Here is a 19,890-nt window from a genome sequence, read left to right as displayed (position 1 = left end):
TGAGAAGCATGGGTCAGTTAGGGCTTCAGGGACAACACAGTGACATTGGTGGAGGCAGGGCTGCCAAGTCAGACCAGAAACCAGAAACCTAGAGGGGGGCCTCCTGCAGGAAGGTGTCAGGCCAGGCAGGATGAGGGTCACAGTTTGCAAACTGATTGGTAAATGCTGACTCGGAGTGGCGATGAGGCATTATGGAGGGAAAAGCTGTCTACTTTTTTGCCGTTCTGTAAACCAAATCTGATTAATTTTAGCCTATGAGTTTATCTAAACCCCCTTGAATCAACCGAAATGTTTCAAATTTCCCCTCCTAAATTAATTTCTGTTTGGATACCACTTACTCATATCAACCAAAACAAGCAAAAAAAAAAAAAAAATTCAGCCAGTGATTGTACACAACATATACTTATCCACTCCATACATATTTTATTGAATAAATAAAAACTTTATTTGTATTTTTACCTATAAACAATATCTTTAGCTTGATCACTTAAAAAGAAAATACAACCTCATGTAACCAAAATGCTTAAAGGATTTGGTTAACTAAGTGTTGATATTTTTATCTATAAATATGAAAATCTGACCTGTCAGAACTGGTTTTGCAGTAGCCATGTTTGAGATATTTGTGGATTTCCATGAAGGATGACTCTTCAAATTAAAAGATCTCATACAACACCCAGATCAGATACTAAGGGAAAAAAGGATTTTGCAACCCCAAGTTAGGACTTTATATAAGAAATCCCAGTGGTGTTTACCCACTTTGAAAATTTTACTGAGTACTTTCTTTTTCAAAATCAAGTAGGATAAGTGAATAACAGCAGTACCTCAAGGGCTTTTATAAATAGCAAAGCTACACTTTCATAGCTATAAGCAAATATTTGCATTTCCCTGAGAGCACAATTTCTTTCAGTTCAAGAGCTCTGTGTGCCTGTGTGTCTGCGTGTTTCCTGAAGCCAGTGTATGCAGAATGTGATGAAAGCTAAGAAGAGAACATTTAATCTGTTGATGTTTGGGTGAGCTTAGCTCCCCATCCATTTCAGATCAGCCTTGGCAACTGGGGCCCCTTAACCTCCCCAACAGATTCCACCTCATCAGAGCCTCTGGGCCTCACTCTCTCTTGGTCCAGAACGATAAGAGACCCAGCCAAGCAGCTCAGAGGCCGCACAGCAAATGGGTCTGATGGCTGGTCCTGCTCTAACTTTGTCTCACTTCTGAGAAGTGGGCTTCCTCCTGGAACCCACTTGCCTGGAACCCCTGGTTCCTTATTCTGCCCTCACACTTCTTGAAAATGGAGTCGTGCTCACAAACTCCAGGGTCCCTGACATCATTTTCTAGACCTGCGTCCTTAAACCTGACTTTCTCCTCTTCCTACCTCATCCTCTTCCTCCCAGTCAGGGGTACTCTATCCACTCATGGGACCCGCCTCAAGATCCAGTCTGCTGTGCCAGGACATCCTACACACCCTGCCTGAGTCCCAGGGCCCTTTGTCTCTGGCTCATCTGGCACCAGCCTGCCTCGTCCCCCTGTTGGTAGTACGGCTTATGAGAGTTAACTTCCTGCAAACTTGATTTTTGTTTGTTTGTTTGTTCATCTCAGAATGGAAGTTAGATTTTAAGAGATTCCATCCCTGGCTACTGCCTAGAGACTTAAATCCTGATGATATAAAGTTTCCCAAAAATGACTTGAAATTCATTATGTCCCTAAAAGCTACAGACTGGCAGCTTCAAGTGCAGAACTCTGGATCTTCTTAGTAGGTGTCTCTGTCCGCCAACCCATGCCGTTATTGAGAACCCTTACATTGAGAACCAGATTTATAACACAGAGATCCTAAATCCTCAGTTTCCCGGCATAGGGTTAACCTGCTGAAAATTTGGGCTCAAAGTTTGCCAGTTGCTCTTATCAAAGGACCACCAGGACAAAGAGAACACTCTTTCTTGAGGGGAGGCTCTCTGCATTGCCAATGATGCCGTCATTGAACTTCCTCTTTGAAAGTTCTTTCCTGAAGTTGTCTTTGAAATACGACTGATAGCTCCTATAGCCCAGAAGTGGTTTCTGAAGGCGATCTCAAAGAAAAACAAATATGTAAACAATGGCCACATCATTGACCAAAGAGCACAGCTTCCCAAGGAGATCACTTGGAAGGGCAATAAAGACCTGGATGCAACCTCATAACTTCATACACGTCTCATTTTCTCTAACTTGATGAAAAGAAAAATTATAATATTGACCAAGTGGCCTGTTTACCTGTTTATCGAGTGTTTCTAGGGTGGGGATTGGTCTTGCTCTTTGGAGTCCCTAAGGCTTTGCCAAACAAACATTTCCTGGAATGTTTGCTGAATGGAAGTAGATTAAATTGTTTCAGTTGAGAGCTTCATTAAGGTTATCAGTGTCTGTAAGTGAGGTATGTGTTCTAAATTCCCACAAATGTGTTCGTATTTTCCCATCTCACTTTTCACAGCAAGGAGCTGAACTCTAAGCCACAGAGCTTTTCAAACACCAACATGCATTTATATTTATCCTCAAGGATCTAAGCATAGAAATCTCAGTTGTAATTTTCCAAGTCTTTTTATATGCTTTGAACTGTAGCTCCTTCTAACCATAACTTTTCTATGAAAGTTAAATTCACCATCAACTGTTAATACCTTCCCAAACTGCTGAGAAGTACAAGCACACAATGGCCCATCTGACATGAAATAAAACTCTCTAAAGAGATTTGAAATCATATGATGAAAATAAAGGACATTAAGTAATGCAGTTACTATGTTGTTACCACTGTTGTTGCTGTTGTTGTTTTTTTTTTTTTTTTGGCTGCGTTGGGTCTTCGTTGCTGTGCACGGGCTTTTTCTCTAGTTGGGGCGAGCGGAGGCTACTCTTCATTGCAGTGCGCGGGCTTCTCATTGCGGTGGCTTCTCTTGTTGCGGAGCACGGGCTCTAGGCGCACGGACTTCAGTAGTTGTGGCGCACGGGCTTAGCTGCTCCGCGGCATGTGGGGTGTCTCCGGACCGGGGCTCAAACCCACGTCCCCTGCATTGGCAGGCGTATTCTTAACCACTGCGCCACCAGGGAAGCCCCTGTTACTGCCTTTTAAGTACAGCACATGAAACAGGATCTCTTAATCTGTGTCCCCAATTTGGGGATTAGAACGAATTTCCAGTGAGCTCATATGAAAGCTCCATCTCTTAGAGTGAAGAACAGACGCTGTTCTTTGAGTCAAAACTATGCCAAGCTGATCCAAAAACCACATAGAAGGGAATAAAAGGATCCTGAAAACGAAGGTTCCAGGAGGGTGGGGTCACAGGGACATGGACCCAAATCACTGTCTAAAAAGTAGAAAGTGTGCTGTCAAGAAGAGCCAGTCATTCAGCAGTGGCCAGCAATGTAAGGATGTTTACACTGAAGAAACAAAACCAAAGACAACCCTCCCCCCGCCCCGGAAAAACAAAAACGGTATTCTGAGTCTCTGCAAAAACCTTTTCTACATTGCAATACAACTGTTGGACATTGAGAGGCTAGGGCACTGGCCTGTGCTGAAGGTACAGTTCTGTCCAGCCATGACAGTTCCAGTCCACAATGGGCCTCCTGTGATCATAAAAAATAGAGGGGAGGACAGAAGTCTTTTACATTTTTCATAGCAAACAGGTCTTTCATAGCAAATAGAGGGGAGGACAGAAGTCTTTTACATTTTTCATAGCAAACAGGTCTTCCCATAGCAAACAGGACCCGTCTCCCCAGAACTGTCAGATGGAACAACCTATGAGATGCTCTTGACAAGGGGCCCAAGGTTTCCACACCAAAGATCCCAAACAGTTTAAATATAAGGGAAAGAAGAAAAGAAAAAAAGAAGCACCTTTATTTCCCTGCCTTGCTGAGTGAATCCTTTAGCAAACTTGTCAGAACAAAAATGAGCTGTTTTGTGTTTACCATGTTCTGAGATAGACAACATGACAGAACCTACACTAACTTTGAAATTGGAAGACCTGGGTTTAGACTCCTGGTTTAGCTAACTTGTAATCTGACTGACCTGGGGCAAATCACTTAGCCTCTCTTAAACTCGGTTTTCTCACCTGTAGAATGGGAGTAATAAAATCCAGTCACCAGGTCATTTGACGGTTAAAGGAATTGGTATACAAAAGTGCCCGGTATCAAACCTGGCATGGGACAGGTGTGTCTTGAATGTCAAGTATTATTCTTCTTTCCTCCTGAGGTAGGTCTCACATACAGTCCTGGCTGGTCTCAAGTCCCAAAGCTGTGACTTCCAAGGAGCCGCCATGGGGAGCTGCGGTGAGCCCCTGATGTATGCACAGCCTGTAACTCAAGCTCCGCTAGCTGCTTTAGAGCGACCGATGCGGGGGAGAGGGAGGAGGGCTCCCCGCGCGGCTCCGCCCTCCGCGCTCCCGCAGTCAGACCGACACAGCTCCAGGCACGATCCTCCGAATGTGGGTGTACGACTTCCTGATGGTGACACTGCCGTGGTGCGACACCCCCCGGGGCAGGACGCACTCCTCCGTCAGTTTCTGGGCCTCGGGGTCCCAGCACAGCACCGTGGCGATGACCTCGTTCTTCTCGTCCCGCCCCCCAGTGATGTAGAGCCGGTTGTTGCAGGGCGCGATGCCGCAGCTGGCCCTCTCGTGGCTGAGCTGGGTCACCAGGCACCAGCTGTCCTCCAGAGGGCTGTAGGCGTACAGCGCTCTCATGGCCCCTCCTGAAGAGGAAAGAAAACACCGTGGGCATCTCACTGTTTTCTGGTTTTCTTCCCCATTAACCACTAAACTCCTACTCCTGGTTAGGTCAAGTCTACCATCTTGCCAATAGAAAGAGCAAATTCACGGCTCTGCTCTCCAGAAAGCCAGAATGGATAACTAGGGGCAGCAAGTCTCATGCTGGAAACACTTCATAGCCCTTTAAACTCTGCAGCCCGGTGCTAATCAGGTTCTGAAGGACGCCTGTCTTCACATGGCTGCCAAAATGTACCATAAAGACTGCTTCCTGGCAGAAATACCACCTGGTGCATCAGATAGGCCCGGCTCATAATCCCAGCTCTGCCACTTTTGGATCTGTAACCATGAGCACCAAGACCACGGCGGTGATAAGAAATCAGAAGGACCATGCACATAAAGCACCTGGCAGAAGGCCTGGTGCATAGGAGTCTTGCATTGTATTGATCTACATGGCAGTGACTAGAGGTGGTGGCATCTCTAGACTGAGCATGACCTGGGACACCAGCCCAAGTTACCCATCTTGAGATTAGACCTTTGGGGCAGAGTCACGAGTCTAACCATAAAGACACAGGAAACCTGAAGCAAGGGAGAGAAGGGGTTTTGCCTTAATCTGTTCCCATATTTTGCATTCAGGAAGCCTTCTCTGATTAGCTCTCATTTGCTGGAGTTATTTATTTTTGGTATTTCCTTGATCAGTCGTTCTCAATCCTGGCTGTACATTAAAATCACCTGCACATTAAAAACACCTGACACTGTGGCCAGCGTCCTCCTTCTCCTTCTGATATTATTGGTCTGCACGAGCCCCAGCTACCCATATTTTTGGAAAAAGTTCCATAGATGACTCTAATGAGTAGTCAGGGTTGAGATCCATCACCCTTAACAATTACATGTCAACTGTGGTCTGGCTAGTCAGGCTTTCCTTCCAGCTAAATGCAACTGTTCAGAGCCCCCAAAGCAATTCGGAAGAATAAAATTCCCATGAACACAGAATAAGAAATAAAGATAGCTACCATTTATTGGGCACTTATACGGTGCATATTTCAATTTCTGTGCATTGCTAATGCTTACAACACACTTTGCTCCCAAAGCAATTTCTTGCTCCTCCCCTGGGCACCACTGTCCATCTGTCTTGTATGTCTCCTAAGTGGGGGCTGTTTCTGTCTCCAGAACTGCAAGGTAAATTCCACCAAGGCCTGGACCAATCCCATCTTCTCTTCTTTTCAACCCCACCCACATCACCCAGGAACTCAAGAATTCCCAGGAGGGTCTCATGTGCTCTACCTGCAGGGCTGCAGGTGTAGGGGACCCTACACTTAAATAAGAAGCCATTTGCTCACTTACCAACCACATAGATACGGTCCCGGAAACTCACTGCATTGATGCATTTGGCCTCTACTGGCATGGTCGACTTTAAATTCCACTTATTGGTTGCAGGGTCGTAACACTGAGTCTTGTCCGTGGCCAGTTTCCCATTGGGCCCTCCCCCAATCACATAGAGCTTCTTCTTATGGCTGGTGGCTGCGAAGGAACTGACATGGATAAGGAGGGGTGCAGCCTGCAGAGACACAGGGTACCGGGAGAAGCTGTCAGTGACACTGCCCAGATTGCTGCCATGGCTCACAGGACACAGGCCAGGAGCCAGGGGACACAAACCCAGGAATCCTTTGCCTGAAGTCACAAGGCCTGTGGGCCTGACTCCCCTGAGACACAGAGAGGATCAAAGCATACATTTCCCACCCTCCCGCCAGGCTCCAGATGTTTCTAGCCTGTTTCTCCCAGAGTTCAGTTCTCAGGGCAGGAGGGGTATACAGGAATAAGTGTTTATACAGATGAAGCCAGCCAATGTTGGAGGAGAATGCTTTCTCAGACATGCATATTCATATTTATTCATGTGCTCCTTCATTCAAAAAATATTTACTGAGTGCTACTATGTGCCAGGCATTGTCGTTGGTGCTTATAGCTAGGAAGAAAAGCTGGTATAAGGGTTTCAGGTGGCCACAGGTAAGCATATTCTCCCACTCTGGGGCAACATACAGATCTGAGGGTTAAGCCAGGCTTGTGTTTCCATCCTGTGAACCCCAGGGCACTAAAGGGGACTTTTAAGGGTCTCTTACCCATTAACATAACCCTCTTGGGTCATGGAGCAACTTTGTGATGGGACTTAAACTGAGAAGTTCTTGGGCACAGCCTTATAAATGTTAAGGGCTCCCCATAAAGTTCTTTTCAGGTTAACAGATCTTGGCTGGATGCCATCATGACCTGTCTACCTTTGCTTGTGCCTGTGATGACCACGTTTCACACACCCCAAAGCTGGAACATGCTCTGACATATAATCTGATAAGGAGAAAGAAAATTTGAAATTGGGAATAATCTGGAAGTACAGGAAGTGAGGTCACCTTACCTTTGTGTGTGTGTTGGGTGGGGGTAAGGATACTTAACATGAGATCTACCCTCTTAACACATTTTAAAGTGTAAAATACAGTATTGTTATCTATAGGCACAATGTTGTATGGCAGATCTCCAGAGCTGGTTCATCTTGCATAACGGAAACTTTATGCCCATCGATGAGCAATGCTTTGCCTTTTCTTGAGTATGATATATACCTGAGATTGCATTGCTAAAGTCTTGTTTGAAGGCACGCAAATGGTTCATCACTAATAGGTAAATAAATAAGGGCTGATTTCTAAATACTACCAAATGACTCTGGATTCAACAAACAGTGTAGTCAAGAGATCCTGGTATGCCCAGTGTGGAGAAGACAAGGGCAGATGGCATCGGAGGAGACAAGAGACTCTAGGCCAAGACATGCAGACCAAGACAGGATCAAGCCTCCCGTCTACATCTGGGGTTCTGGCCAGGATAGGACAGGTACCCACACAGAGCTCCCCCACCTGGAAGGAAATCATTTCCGTGACCTGATCAGCAATGATGGCTCCTATGAGGAGGGAAGCTCAGAGCCACTGAAAATGTTCTCAGTGGGAGCAGGGAGATCAGAAAGCCGTATACCTACATTGGCAGATACCAATTTTTTTTTTTAAGCTTTGAAGCAATAACACAGAGTTACTCATAGAAATAATCTATACCTCTGACCAGCAGTTGTGGAAGGGGTCATAGGTCTCCACATTGTTGATCCTCTGCAAGCCATCGAAACCTCCGATCACATAGACCTTGCCCCCGAGCACCACCATCTTATGCCTCCAGCGGCCTATGTTCAAATACTCAATTTGAATCCACTTGTTGATTGAAGAATTATATTTCCAAACATCATGCTGTGTTTCTTTGCCACCTAGGAGACATAGAGAGCATTTAAGAAACCACTGATACGTCAGAAATGCAGCTTCTCCCATAATTCCCCACTGGCCCAGAGTGTTAAATCCCCAGACGAGCACCAACCCCTGCCCCATCCCCCCAGACAAAAGAAATCATGAAGGTGCACGCAGTGTGGTTGCCAGGACAGAGCCTGCACAGGGTGACAGGGAGACACAGCGTAAGCCTGGGGTGGATCACGCGCTGGGCTGTGCCCTGTGTCACCTCCGTGCTGTGAGAATTCAGAGAAGAGGAGGCTCCGTGAGCTAGGTCCAGAGAAGGCTTCAGGAGAGTAGCACCCAAGTCTGCCTAGGTGAGTGGGGACCAACAGGAGCCTGGACTCCCGTGTTTGTGAGGCTCAGGGGCAGGAGGTCAGGCAGGACAGGTAAAGTTGGACGATTGCAGGTGGGGATAGTAGGGCCTTGACCAGCGGGCAAATGAGAAACGAGCTTAAGTTCTCTGTTTGCTTATTTATTCAAACAAATACAAACCCGGGAAAATCACCATGAAATCTTACAAAATTCTCTTGGTTCATAACTCTGATCTCTATAAAAACATAAGTGAGGTTTGTCCTACTTTGAAACAATTTCTATTGGAACAGAATGAGATGCTCACCCCAGATCATCTGAGAGTGAGCTGCTAAAACATTTTTTCAAGACAACTCAATAGATAGAAAATAGGTAATTCAGTTAGGGAGAGAGACCAAGACAGAGGAGAGCTGACTTTTCTGGTGACTTTAATAAAATATTTTAATGACTTTGTGTTTCCATTTCCCCATCAGCACAGAGTACTACCAACTACCTAAAACAAAGGATGTACCTTTCAGACTAAAATGTGCACCAGTGTGGAAATGAATATCATTAATGACGCTCTGTGTCACGGGTAAGTGTTTCTCAAGGGTGGAGCCCAGAAGTGGGATTCCTAGGTCAATGGTGTGCCCACCTTGAATTTTTACAGGTGCTACCAAAGAACCTTCCAAAGCTGTCCTGGTTGACTTTTCCCCATACCCCACCCACAGCGGATATTAGGAAGGTTTTTTTGGTTGGTTTGTTTTGTTTTACAGCCTGAGGGAGAAAAATGATGCCACAGTTTGGTTTCCCCTGGCTGCTAGGGAGACTGAGCTTCATCCTCTCCTGTTTTCTTTTTGTTCATATGGTTTAACCATTCTGGGGGAGGGGTGTTGTATACCTCTTAGAGGTCTCTATTCAAAACACTGTGATATTGATCCCATTCAGGTAGTGTCCAAAATTATAAAATAACTATACACTTTCCAAGAAATGTATGCAAACTTTATTAAAAAGGGAAAAAAATGACAATTTTTTTTACTTCAGGATGTAAAAGAAGACCTGATTAACTGGGCAGGCCTATCATGTGCACAGATGATAAGACAGGTTATTGCAAAGATGTCAACCCTCCCCAAGTTAACCTATATATTAGGTGCCTTCAGGGCTTTTCATGGATTGGAGGACATGAAGTGACCATTCTAAGCTTCATTTGGAAGAGTAGATTTGGGAACATTTCTAAGAAACTTTTGAAAAAGAAGAAGGAATGAGAGAGCTCTCCCTAGCAAATATCAAAATATACTAAAAAGCTGTGATAATAAAAATAATGTGCTACTAGTATAAGACAAACTGATCAATTAAAAACAAGGTACATTCTACGAGGCCACCATCACCTTGATACCAAAACCAGGCAAGGATGTCACAAAGAAAGAAAACTACAGACCAATATCATTGATGAACATAGATGCAAAAATCCTCAACAAAATACTAGCAAACAGAATCCAACAGCACATTAAAAGGATCATACACCATGATCAAGTGGGGTTTATTCCAGGAATGCAAGGATTCTTCAATATACGCAAATCTATCAATGTGATACACCATATTAACAAATTGAAGGAGAAAAACCATATGATCATCTCAATAGATGCAGAGAAAGCTTTTGACAAAATTCAACACCCATTTATGATAAAAACCCTGCAGAAACTAGTCATAGAGGGAACTTTCCTCAACACAATAAAGGCCATATACGACAAGCCCACAGCAAACATCATCCTCAATGGTGAAAAACTGAAAGCATTTCCACTAAGATCAGGAACAAGACAAGGGTGCCCACTCTCACCACTATTATTCAACATAGTTTTGGAAGTTTTAGCCACAGCAATCAGAGAAGAGAAGGAAATAAAAGGAATCCAAATCGGAAAAGAAGAAGTAAAGCTGTCACTATTTGCAGATGACATGATCCTATACATAGAGAATCCTAAAGATGCTACCAGAAAACTACTAGAGCTAATCAATGAATTTGGTAAAGTAGCAGGATACAAAATTAATGCACAGAAATCTCTGGCATTCCTATATACTAATGATGAAAAATCTGAAAGTGAAATCAAGAAAACACTCCCATTTACCATTGCAACAAAAAGAATAAAATATCTAGGAATAAACCTACCTAAGGAGACAAAAGACCTGTATGCAGAAAATTATGACATTGATGAAAGAAATTAAAGATGATACAATAGATGGAGAGATATACCATGTTCTTGGATTGGAAGAATCAACATTGTGAAAATGACTCTACTACCCAAAGCAATCTATAGATTCAATGCAATCCCTATCAAACTACCACTGGCATTTTTCACAGAAGTAGAACAAAAAATTTCACAATTTGTATGGAAACACAAAAGACCCCGAATAGCCAAAGCAATCTTGAGAACAAAAAAAGGAACTGGAGGAATCAGGCTCCCTGACTTCAGACTATACCACAAAGCTACAGTTATCAAGACGGTATGGTACTGGCACAAAAACAGAAAGATAGATCAATGGAACAGGATAGAAAGCCCAGAGATAAACCCATGCACATATGGACACCTTATCTTTGATAAAGGTGGCAGGAATGTACAGTGGAAAAAGGACAGCCTCTTCAATAAGTGGTGCTGGGAAAACTGGACCGGTACATGTAAAAGAATGAAATTAGAACACTCCCTAACACCATACACAAAAATAAGCTCAAAATGGATTAAAGACCTAAATATAAGGCCATAAACTATCAAACTCTTAGAGGAAAACATAGGCAGAACACTCTATGACATAAATCACAGCAAGATTCTTTCTGACCCACCCCCTAGAGTAATGGAAATAAAAACAAAAATAAACAAATGGGACCTAATGAAACTTCAAAGCTTTTGCACAGCAAAGGAAACCATAAACAAGACCAAAAGACAACCCTCAGAATGGGAGAAAATATTTGCAAATGAAGCAACTGACAAAGGATTAATCTCCAAAATTTACAAGCAGCTCATGCAGCTCAACAACAAAAAAACAAACAACCCAATCCAAAAATGGGCAGAAGACCTAAATAGACATTTCTCCAAAGAAGATATACAGACTGCCAAGAAACACATGAAAGAATGCTCAACATCATTAATCATTAGAGAAATGCAAATCAAAACTACAATGAGATATCATCTCACACCAGTCAGAATGGCCATCATCAAAAAATCTAGAAACAATAAATGCTGGAGAGGGTGTGGAGAAAAGGGAACCCTCTTGCACTGCTGGTGGGAATGTGAATTGGTTCAGCCACTATGGAGAACAGTATGGAGGTTCCTTAAAAAACTACAAATAGAACTACCATATGACCCAGCAATCCCACTACTGGGCATATACCCTGAGAAAACCGAAATTCAAAAAGAGTCATGTACCAAAATGTTCATCGCAGCTCTATTTACAATAGCCCGGAGATGGAAACAACCTAAGTGTCCATCATCGGATGAATGGATAAAGAAGATGTGGCACATATATACAATGGAATATTACTCAGCCATAAAAAGAAACGAAATTGAGCTATTTGTAATGAGGTGGATAGACCTAGAGTCTGTCATACACAGTGAAGTAAGTCAGAAAGAAAAAGACAAATACAGTATGCTAACACATATATATGGAATTTAAGAAAAAAAAATGTGTCATGAAGAACCTAGGGGTAAGGCAGGAATAAAGACGCAGACCTCCTAGAGAACGGACTTGAGGTTATGGGGAAGGGCGAGCTGTGACGGGGCGAGAGAGAGTCATGGACATATACACACTAACAAACGTAGTAAGGTAGATAGCTAGTGGGAAGCAGCCGCATGGCACAGGGATATTGGCTCGGTGCTTTGTGACAGCCTGGAGGGGTGGGATAGGGAGGGTGGGAGGGAGGGAGACACAAGAGGGAAGAGATATGGGAACATATGTATATGTATAACTGATTCACTTTGTTATAAAGCAGAAACTAACACACCATTGTAAAGTAATTATACCCCAATAAAGATGTTAAAAAAAAATAAAAAATAAAAACAAGGTACAGAAACAGACTAAAAGATATAGAGATTATTAAATAAATGGCATTAGAACAACTGGCTATCTGTTTAGAGAAAAATTTAGATCCCTATTTCACATTATACTTAAAATTTAAATGTAAATGCTATAGAAGTAACTGGAGAATATATAGGAGAAGATGTTAATGATCTTGGGGTGGGGGGGCTTTCTAAGCATGACAAGAAACCTAGAACATATAGAAAAGAAAGTTACTATATAAAATATAAATCAAAGTTAAAAGACAACCCCACTGTCTGGGAGAAAGTATTTGTAATACAAATAGCAAAGGAGATATAAGAACTCCAAAAAATTAATAAGGAAAAGACAACCAATAGAAAAACAAAGGGTAGGAACAGATCATTTTTAAAAAACAGATACGTTTACCTAATAAATATATGAAAATATATTCAACCTCATTAACGATCTAAGAGTGTAAATTTACACAATCAAGTCTGTTAAAAATGTAATTGATAACAAAAAATGTTAACAAGGATGTAGAAAATGGGCACTGACATTCATCATTGGTTGAACTGTAAATTGGTACAAACTTTCTGGAGGACAATTTAGCAATATCTACAAAAACTCTAAATTTACACATCTTATGACCACTTCCAGGAATCTCTCCATATATCAGCGCAAGTTCATAAATATATATGTATGAAAATGCCTATTGCGGTATTTTTTTCAGTGGGAAAATAAAAGCTGAAAAAATTATGGTTCATTCATTCAATAGATAGCCCTGAAGCTGGTGAAATGAACACTAATAACAACCCTCGCAGTAATGATAATGACGACTAACACTGCTGAGCTCTCACCACGTGCTTGGGATTGTGCTGTTCTTTACATGTATTACATTGCTTAACACATACAGTAGATCAATTATACCAACATGTAATGATGTCCAGAACAGATTGTTAGTTGAGTACACATTTCTGTTGATTTAGTACAACAAGCATGCTTTCATGTATTGCCTGTATCATTTTTATTTTTTTAAAATCTTTATTGGAGTATAATTGCTTTACAATGGTGTGTTAGTTTCTGCTCTATAACAAAGTGAATCAGTTATACATATACATATATCCCCATATCTCTTCCCTCTTGCGTCTCCCTCCCTCCCTCCCTCCCTATCCCACTCCTCTACGTGGGCACAAAGCACCGAGCTGATCTCCCTGTGCTACGTGGCTGCTTCCCACTAGCTATCTATTTTACATTTGGTAGTGTATATATGTCCATGCCACTCCCTCACTTTGTCCCAGCTTACCCTTCCCCCTCCCCATATCCTCAAGTCCATTCTTTAGTAGGTCTGTGTCTTTATTCCCATCTTGCCCCTAGGTTCTTCATGACCATTTTTTTTTTTTTAGATTCCATATATATGTGTTAGCAGCCTGTATCATTTTTTAAAAGACAACAACAAATTGAAGACGGACAAAAGACAAGTTGTAGAATAAAACACTACGTGTAGTGTATGTGGCAAAGACTGACCATGATTACCAAACCTGTCTTTTCCTCCTGGGCACACGGCTAAACTACATTTCCCAGCCCCACTCCATGGGGGGCGGGGGTGCAGGGAGGGCATGCGGCTGGTTCTTGCCAATAGGATGTGAGCAGAACTGATGCCTCATGTCCAGGCCGAGGCTGTTGTGAGCAGGTGTGTCTTTTCAACTTGTTGGGTTTCTCTCTCTTCCCGAAATGCATCAAGCTTGAAGGTCACGTCTGGAAACAGCCTCATCATGAGATGGAAGGAGCCTAGGTCCCTGAATGACTGAGTGGAGCAGGTGCTCTCCCCCAACCCACACATACTTCTCTGGTGATTCATTGAGATTCAGGGTTTGTTACAGCAGCTGGCATTACTTACTCTAAGACAATATAAAACCATTTTTGTAAAAAAAAAAAAAAATTAAAACATGTAGGATTGTGATGGCACAGAGAAACTGCCATATTTTACTTTACACTCCCCGTATTGCTTAAATCTTCTACAACAATTAAAAAATGTTTCTGTAAGACAAAAGAAAGCTAAACCCTAGTCTGTATTAATAGACTCAAAGAAGAACTGACCTGCCCTTTATCTTGGAGGAGACCAGCTCTAGGAATAAGCTCTTTCCAAAACAAGTTCAGATTAAAGAAAACCTCCAAGAGAAGGGAAGGGATGTTTGTCTTTTCCCTTGGTGCTGCAAGAAGAGCTAGGTGGCTTTTAATGTCATGGGAGAGCATGAGACTCAGAGAACACGGATTGGAATCCTGCCTGACACTTACCAGTGTGTGACTTTAGGTAAGTTCCATACCTTTCTGAGCCTCGGTTTTCTCCATTTGTAATCCGGAGATTAAAATCACCTACCTTATAGAGTTGATGTGAGAGGCAATAATTAATTGCTACCAAAGAGTAAATTCATCTACTATGCTGTAAAGATGGTAGAGATTACATCATTTAATAAATATTTATTGAGCATTTACTATGGCCAGACACAGCGCTAGGTATTGGGAATACAGTGTTGATTCATGGAATTTAAGGACTAATGGGAAACAGGCATAGAGCAGTTAAAAACAATTAAGCAAACAACTTAGAAGTAAGAAATGAAAAAGTACTGGATGCTATTGGAGCATCTAAAAGTAAGACCTAATAAACTTGAGGGGAGAGGTCAGATTTGGGGGGAAGAGCAGACATTTTTATCCATTACTGTATTCCCAGTGGCTAGCTCAGTGTCCTATGCCTATAGCAGACACCGAATAAACTCTAGTACCACTTCCCTTCTTCCTTTTCCATGAAGGAAGTCCTATCTGCCTGCTCCCCCAGTTCCTACTACAATACTGCTCAAGGATTAGGGTTCACTCTCCATGATAAGACCATCTGAGTGCCTGGTTTCCATATCCTGACCCAGTTAGTGCTAGATCAGTGCCATCCACAGTAATTCTTCTGGGATGGTTGCCTGTCTCTCACTCAGGAAAACATGTAGTGCCTTGGGGGCTGGCTTTGGCATCACATGGCTTCTGCTTACCTGAGATGTAGACCTCATTTTTTAATGTCACGCATGCAAACTCCACCCACTTCTTATTCTCACTGTCCAGCTCGTGCTCTGTCATGGGGAGCTTGGCCACCTCCAGGCGGCTGCGCCTCAGGGGATCCAGGCAGGTTACCTCTGCCACAAACCGTTCATCCTTCGTGCAGCCACCGATGATCATGAACACCTCAGACTGGAACTCATGCATCCTGGGCTTGGTGCGCTCCGAAATGATCTGGAAAATCAATGGGAGTACAAAAAGGCAGAATGGTACAGTGGTTCAGAGCTCAGGCTGTGGAGCCAGAGGAGCAGAGCCCAATTCCCAACTCTGCCACCGTAGGACCATGTGACTTCACCTCCTTGGGCCTCAGGTTTTTCTTCTGTATAATGGAAATTTTAGTGGTAACAACCTCATAGGTTTGTCATGAGGATTAAATGAGATAATATATTTAGTGTGCTTGGCCCAGGGCCTGATGTATAGTAGGTACTCAATAAAGGTTATCGGTTGTAGATTTTGCTACTTTTTAAGAAGTTCAGGTCTGTCTACCATCAAATGCACTTTCCTGCCTCTTCCCTCTTGCTTGGTCAGAAGCACTGAATCCTGGAATTTCATTTCTGGCCACCTTCCACTCCCCCCTGGTTTCAGTTTCTTGATGATATCCCAGACTTTGCTCGCTACCAGGCCTTTTCTGGAAGAGAAGTCCTGAGGGCACATAAGAGCATCCAGAGACTTAGGAGAAAAGAACCAAAAGGGAGCAAGGATGTGTCCAAGGAGGTTGGGGGACTGGGTCCCAACATCAAGCATATGACCCTTCAGAGCCTTGAACAAGCAAAGAAATCCATACCACAGATATCTGAACCCAGCTGAAAGAGCAGAGGTTTAGAGTCAAATACACCAGAGTTCCATCCTGGTTCCACCACCGATGGCCATGTGACCTTGGAGAAGCAACACAATCTCTGTAAATTCCTGTGATCATTCCTATGCTACCATGCCACTGTGAGCATTCATGAGGTTGTGATGTAGAGAGCTGAGCAGAGCACCTGGCACACGCATGGCCCTCCACAGCTAGTCACGGCAGTAGGAGTGGTGGGAGATGTCATATTGTTGTAATTAATGAAAAGGGAGAGCTGCCCTCCTCCTGGTTCCAGCCATCCCTGGGCTTGATGGGGAAGGTTCTACAGGGGAACTGATGGGAGACAGAGAGGCAGCAGCACCTATTTCCCACATGGCCAAAGCAGCTACTCTTTCCTACAAGGTTAAGCTGACCTAATATGGATTATGGAACTTCAATCTTGCCCACAGATGGTGACAAACAGTTTACCTGAGTCCACAAGTGGTGAATCCAATCAATAGTCACATGTAATCAGATCAGCCAACACCCAACCTCTACTTTCCCAGAAGAGACTTTGTTTTTCTGTGCCAATAGTCAGATACAGTAAATGCTGCATCCTCAGTTATTGAGGCCAGACCATGGCCATCAAGTATGTGGCAGGACTCTCCTTTATGGGTCAGCAGAAAGGAGAGGAGGTGTGTGGCAGTTTAAATCCTGGGCAATGGGCTGAGACCGAGGCCACTGACAGTGGAAAGGCCAGCTGGGATAAGGGTGGAAGGGGTGGTCCCGAGAACTTGGAGGCACTATGAGAAAACCAAGCTGGTAGGAGAGGAATGAGCAATGAGTTGGCACCAAAGACAAACTTGGCCGATCTGAGATTTCTCCCTCTAGCCTCTAAACCTTCCTTCCCACAGCTGAGGGACAACCTCTAGCACCCATCTGGTCCTCTTGCAGGGAGGATTTAGGGATTATAGGGCAATGCTTAGAGGACAGCACTAGCTTCTCAGAACTGGTTCCCTGTGACCCTTACTCTGGTTCTGAGAGCCAAGCCTCAGCCTCCTCTCTGAAGCCCCCCCCCCATCTTATTCATAGTGTCTGCTCTCCTGCATCAACAGCCTGCTGACTAGCAGGGGACCAAACCAGCCATGATCTTACTCCTGACTCCCAGGGCTGGCATCCCGGTCCTGAGTCCTGGCCTGTGGAAGACTCTGCTCCCACTGACTGAAGCCTGAATTCCTGCCTGCTGTCTGCATCTCCCCATACTATCTGTCCTCGATTGCCCACACTACCTTCCCAACCACTTACCCTGTAAGCCACTTGACATTATTTTCAATGTCATTTTGTTATTTCCTCCAGGAAGCCATTCTTGCCTTTCCACACCTGTTCCCACAGTCCTGAATTTCCCTATCACAGCGCTTTTCACCCTCATGTAATTTATTCTAATGTCCCTGATGGCAGGGATAGCCCTTTTCTCCAATGGATCCTCAGCACCAAGAACAGTGCCTGGAGCTTGTGGGTTTCCATAAATGTTGGCTGAATGAATGAATGAATGAATGGGCAAGTTAGTTAACCCAGGACCTGATAAAGACTTTTTTTTCCAGTCTAGATCATTGTGGTAACCAGCTTCCACAATGGCCCCCAGCAATCCCCACCTCCTGGCATTTACATCCTATGTTGTTCCCTCCACATTGTTCCTGGGTTGATCTCTATGCCAATAGAATACAATAGTGTTGGTATACCACTTCTGAAATTAGGTTATGAAGGCACTACAGCTTCCATCTTGACAGCTCTCTCAGTCCTTCTTGGGTCATTTGCTCTAAAGAAAGACAGCTGCAATGGAGAAGCCCAAGTAGCAAGAAGATGAGGCTTCCAGCCAACAGCCAGCAAGGAAGTGACTTCTGTCAACAATCCTGCGAGGGAACTTGCAAGTGGATCCTCCAGCCCCGTTTGAGCTTTGAGATGACTAACTGCAGCCCCGGCCAACAGACTGACTGCAACTTCAGAAGAGACCCTGCGCCAGAATCACCCAGCTGCATCACTCCCAGATTCCTGCAAACTGTGAGATAATAAATGTTTGTTGTTTTAAACAGCTGTTTGGGGATAATTTGTTGCACAGCAATAGATAACTAATACAATCATCTAGTTGATGGGACTGGCTGGGTATTGAGACCTGCCTTGTAACTCGGAACCACAGGACTGCCAGATGGTGGCACCATTACCAAATTGTAAATTCAGCTACGTTTTGCAAAATATTAACCCCAAAGGCATGACAAACGCCAATCTGAAGTCAGAGATGGGCAAGTTTGTTGCAGACACACGGAAGTAAGTGTTTGCCAAAGAATCACATGCAACCATCAGGGCCTACACAGTTTATTTTCAGATTGTTAGAAGTAGAGCAAAAAAGTTTCCCCTTACTGACTACTCATTGTCCAAAGAACCTATGTGAGAGCACCAAACAGAAGTGACCAAACTGCTTGGATAAAGCTCCTCAGGGTGAGCTTCTGCCCGGCTGCCCTCAGGAGTAGGTCCTCCTGACAGCACACATATCAGAGCAGCCTTTGGTATAGATCAAGTTGGTCCCTGGAGACTTAGGAGGCAATGAAATGAAGGGGTAACTTTCTCTGCCCCAAAAGACCTCTCCCAATGAAGGTACCAGCTACTACTCCTAAATCAAATGTAAGTTGACATTTGCTTTTAGGGTTCTAAAACTTCCTTCTGTTACCACCTCCATGAGCTCAGAGGAGGGACAAGGTTAAAATGGAGAGATAATGATAGGACAAGCAGGGTTAAAGTTTGGGAAAGGAAGGTTAGGAGGAGAAATGTGTTCACAGAGTATCCTCCAGGCTTACACTAGTGTCATTAGGAATAAAGCCAAGATCACACAAGCAGCGAGAAGGCTGGGAGTTTCAGGGAATCAACTAGCAATGAGACACAACTCAGAGATCACAATGTTTGGTTGGTTCAGTTACCTAGACTATAAAATGAGGATGAGAAAATGCCCTGAGCAGGATTTGGGGCAATAAGGCAGAAAAAAACTAGGACACAATGAAAAGAGAGATTTTAGCCTCAGAGAAAGAAAATGCTTGATTGTGGGAGATAGAGTACCATAAAGAACTGAGTGAGAATAGGAACAGTCTTTATTTCTGGGGCACTTAACATATGCCGGACACTGTGCTAGCACATCTCATTCATTATCTTATTTCATTCTCAAAACAATTCTATCAGTTGGTAGATATTGTTTTCCCCATGTTACAAGGACTGAGCCTTACAGCAGCTAAGTAGCTTGCCCAAGGTCACACTGTAGGTAAACTGTGCAGTCAAGATTAAAGCCCAGATCTGCCTGACTGGGAGCTCAAGTTCCTGACATTTTCTAGTTATCAGAATTCTCTCTCCTCCTATATCCAAAGCTTATAATCCCACTCCCCCATCCCCACCCCATTGCAAATACAAAAGGCAGAGCAGATATTTCATAGCAGCAGTTTTGCAGAAGACATAGTAGGGACATTTTATATAAGAGGAAAGCCTTTATCACCTGCATTTCAGGGAGTTAGGAAATGGGAAGCAGAAACGAAAATAGCAAGAATGTTGAAAGTACAGTTGATCAAGACCCTATACTTTGGTTTTTTTTTTTAGTTTTTAAAAAAATTTATTTATTTTATTTTATTTACTTTTGGCTGTGTTGGGT

The 19,890-nt window shown here is 43.5% G+C and overlaps 1 protein-coding gene across 1 annotated transcript in view; it reads right to left on the bottom strand.

Moving 5' to 3' along the window:
* Positions 1-584: 584 nt before the first annotated feature.
* Positions 585-19,890, bottom strand: part of KLHL6 (kelch like family member 6) — a 59,527-nt gene continuing 40,221 nt past the window's right edge. Inside the window, exons 4-7 of the mRNA XM_060297599.1 lie at positions 15,370-15,607; positions 7,799-8,001; positions 6,057-6,270; positions 585-4,699 (exon numbers count right to left, since the gene is read on the bottom strand). Of these exons, the coding sequence (XP_060153582.1) occupies positions 4,398-4,699; positions 6,057-6,270; positions 7,799-8,001; positions 15,370-15,607 (957 nt within the window). The 3' untranslated portion in view covers positions 585-4,397. The remainder of the gene's footprint in view (positions 4,700-6,056; positions 6,271-7,798; positions 8,002-15,369; positions 15,608-19,890) is intronic.

The sequence above is a fragment of the Globicephala melas genome, chromosome 4, assembly GCF_963455315.2.
Source record: "Globicephala melas chromosome 4, mGloMel1.2, whole genome shotgun sequence".
Taxonomy (NCBI): domain Eukaryota; kingdom Metazoa; phylum Chordata; class Mammalia; order Artiodactyla; family Delphinidae; genus Globicephala; species Globicephala melas.
This window is presented reverse-complemented; position numbering and strand designations above follow the sequence as displayed.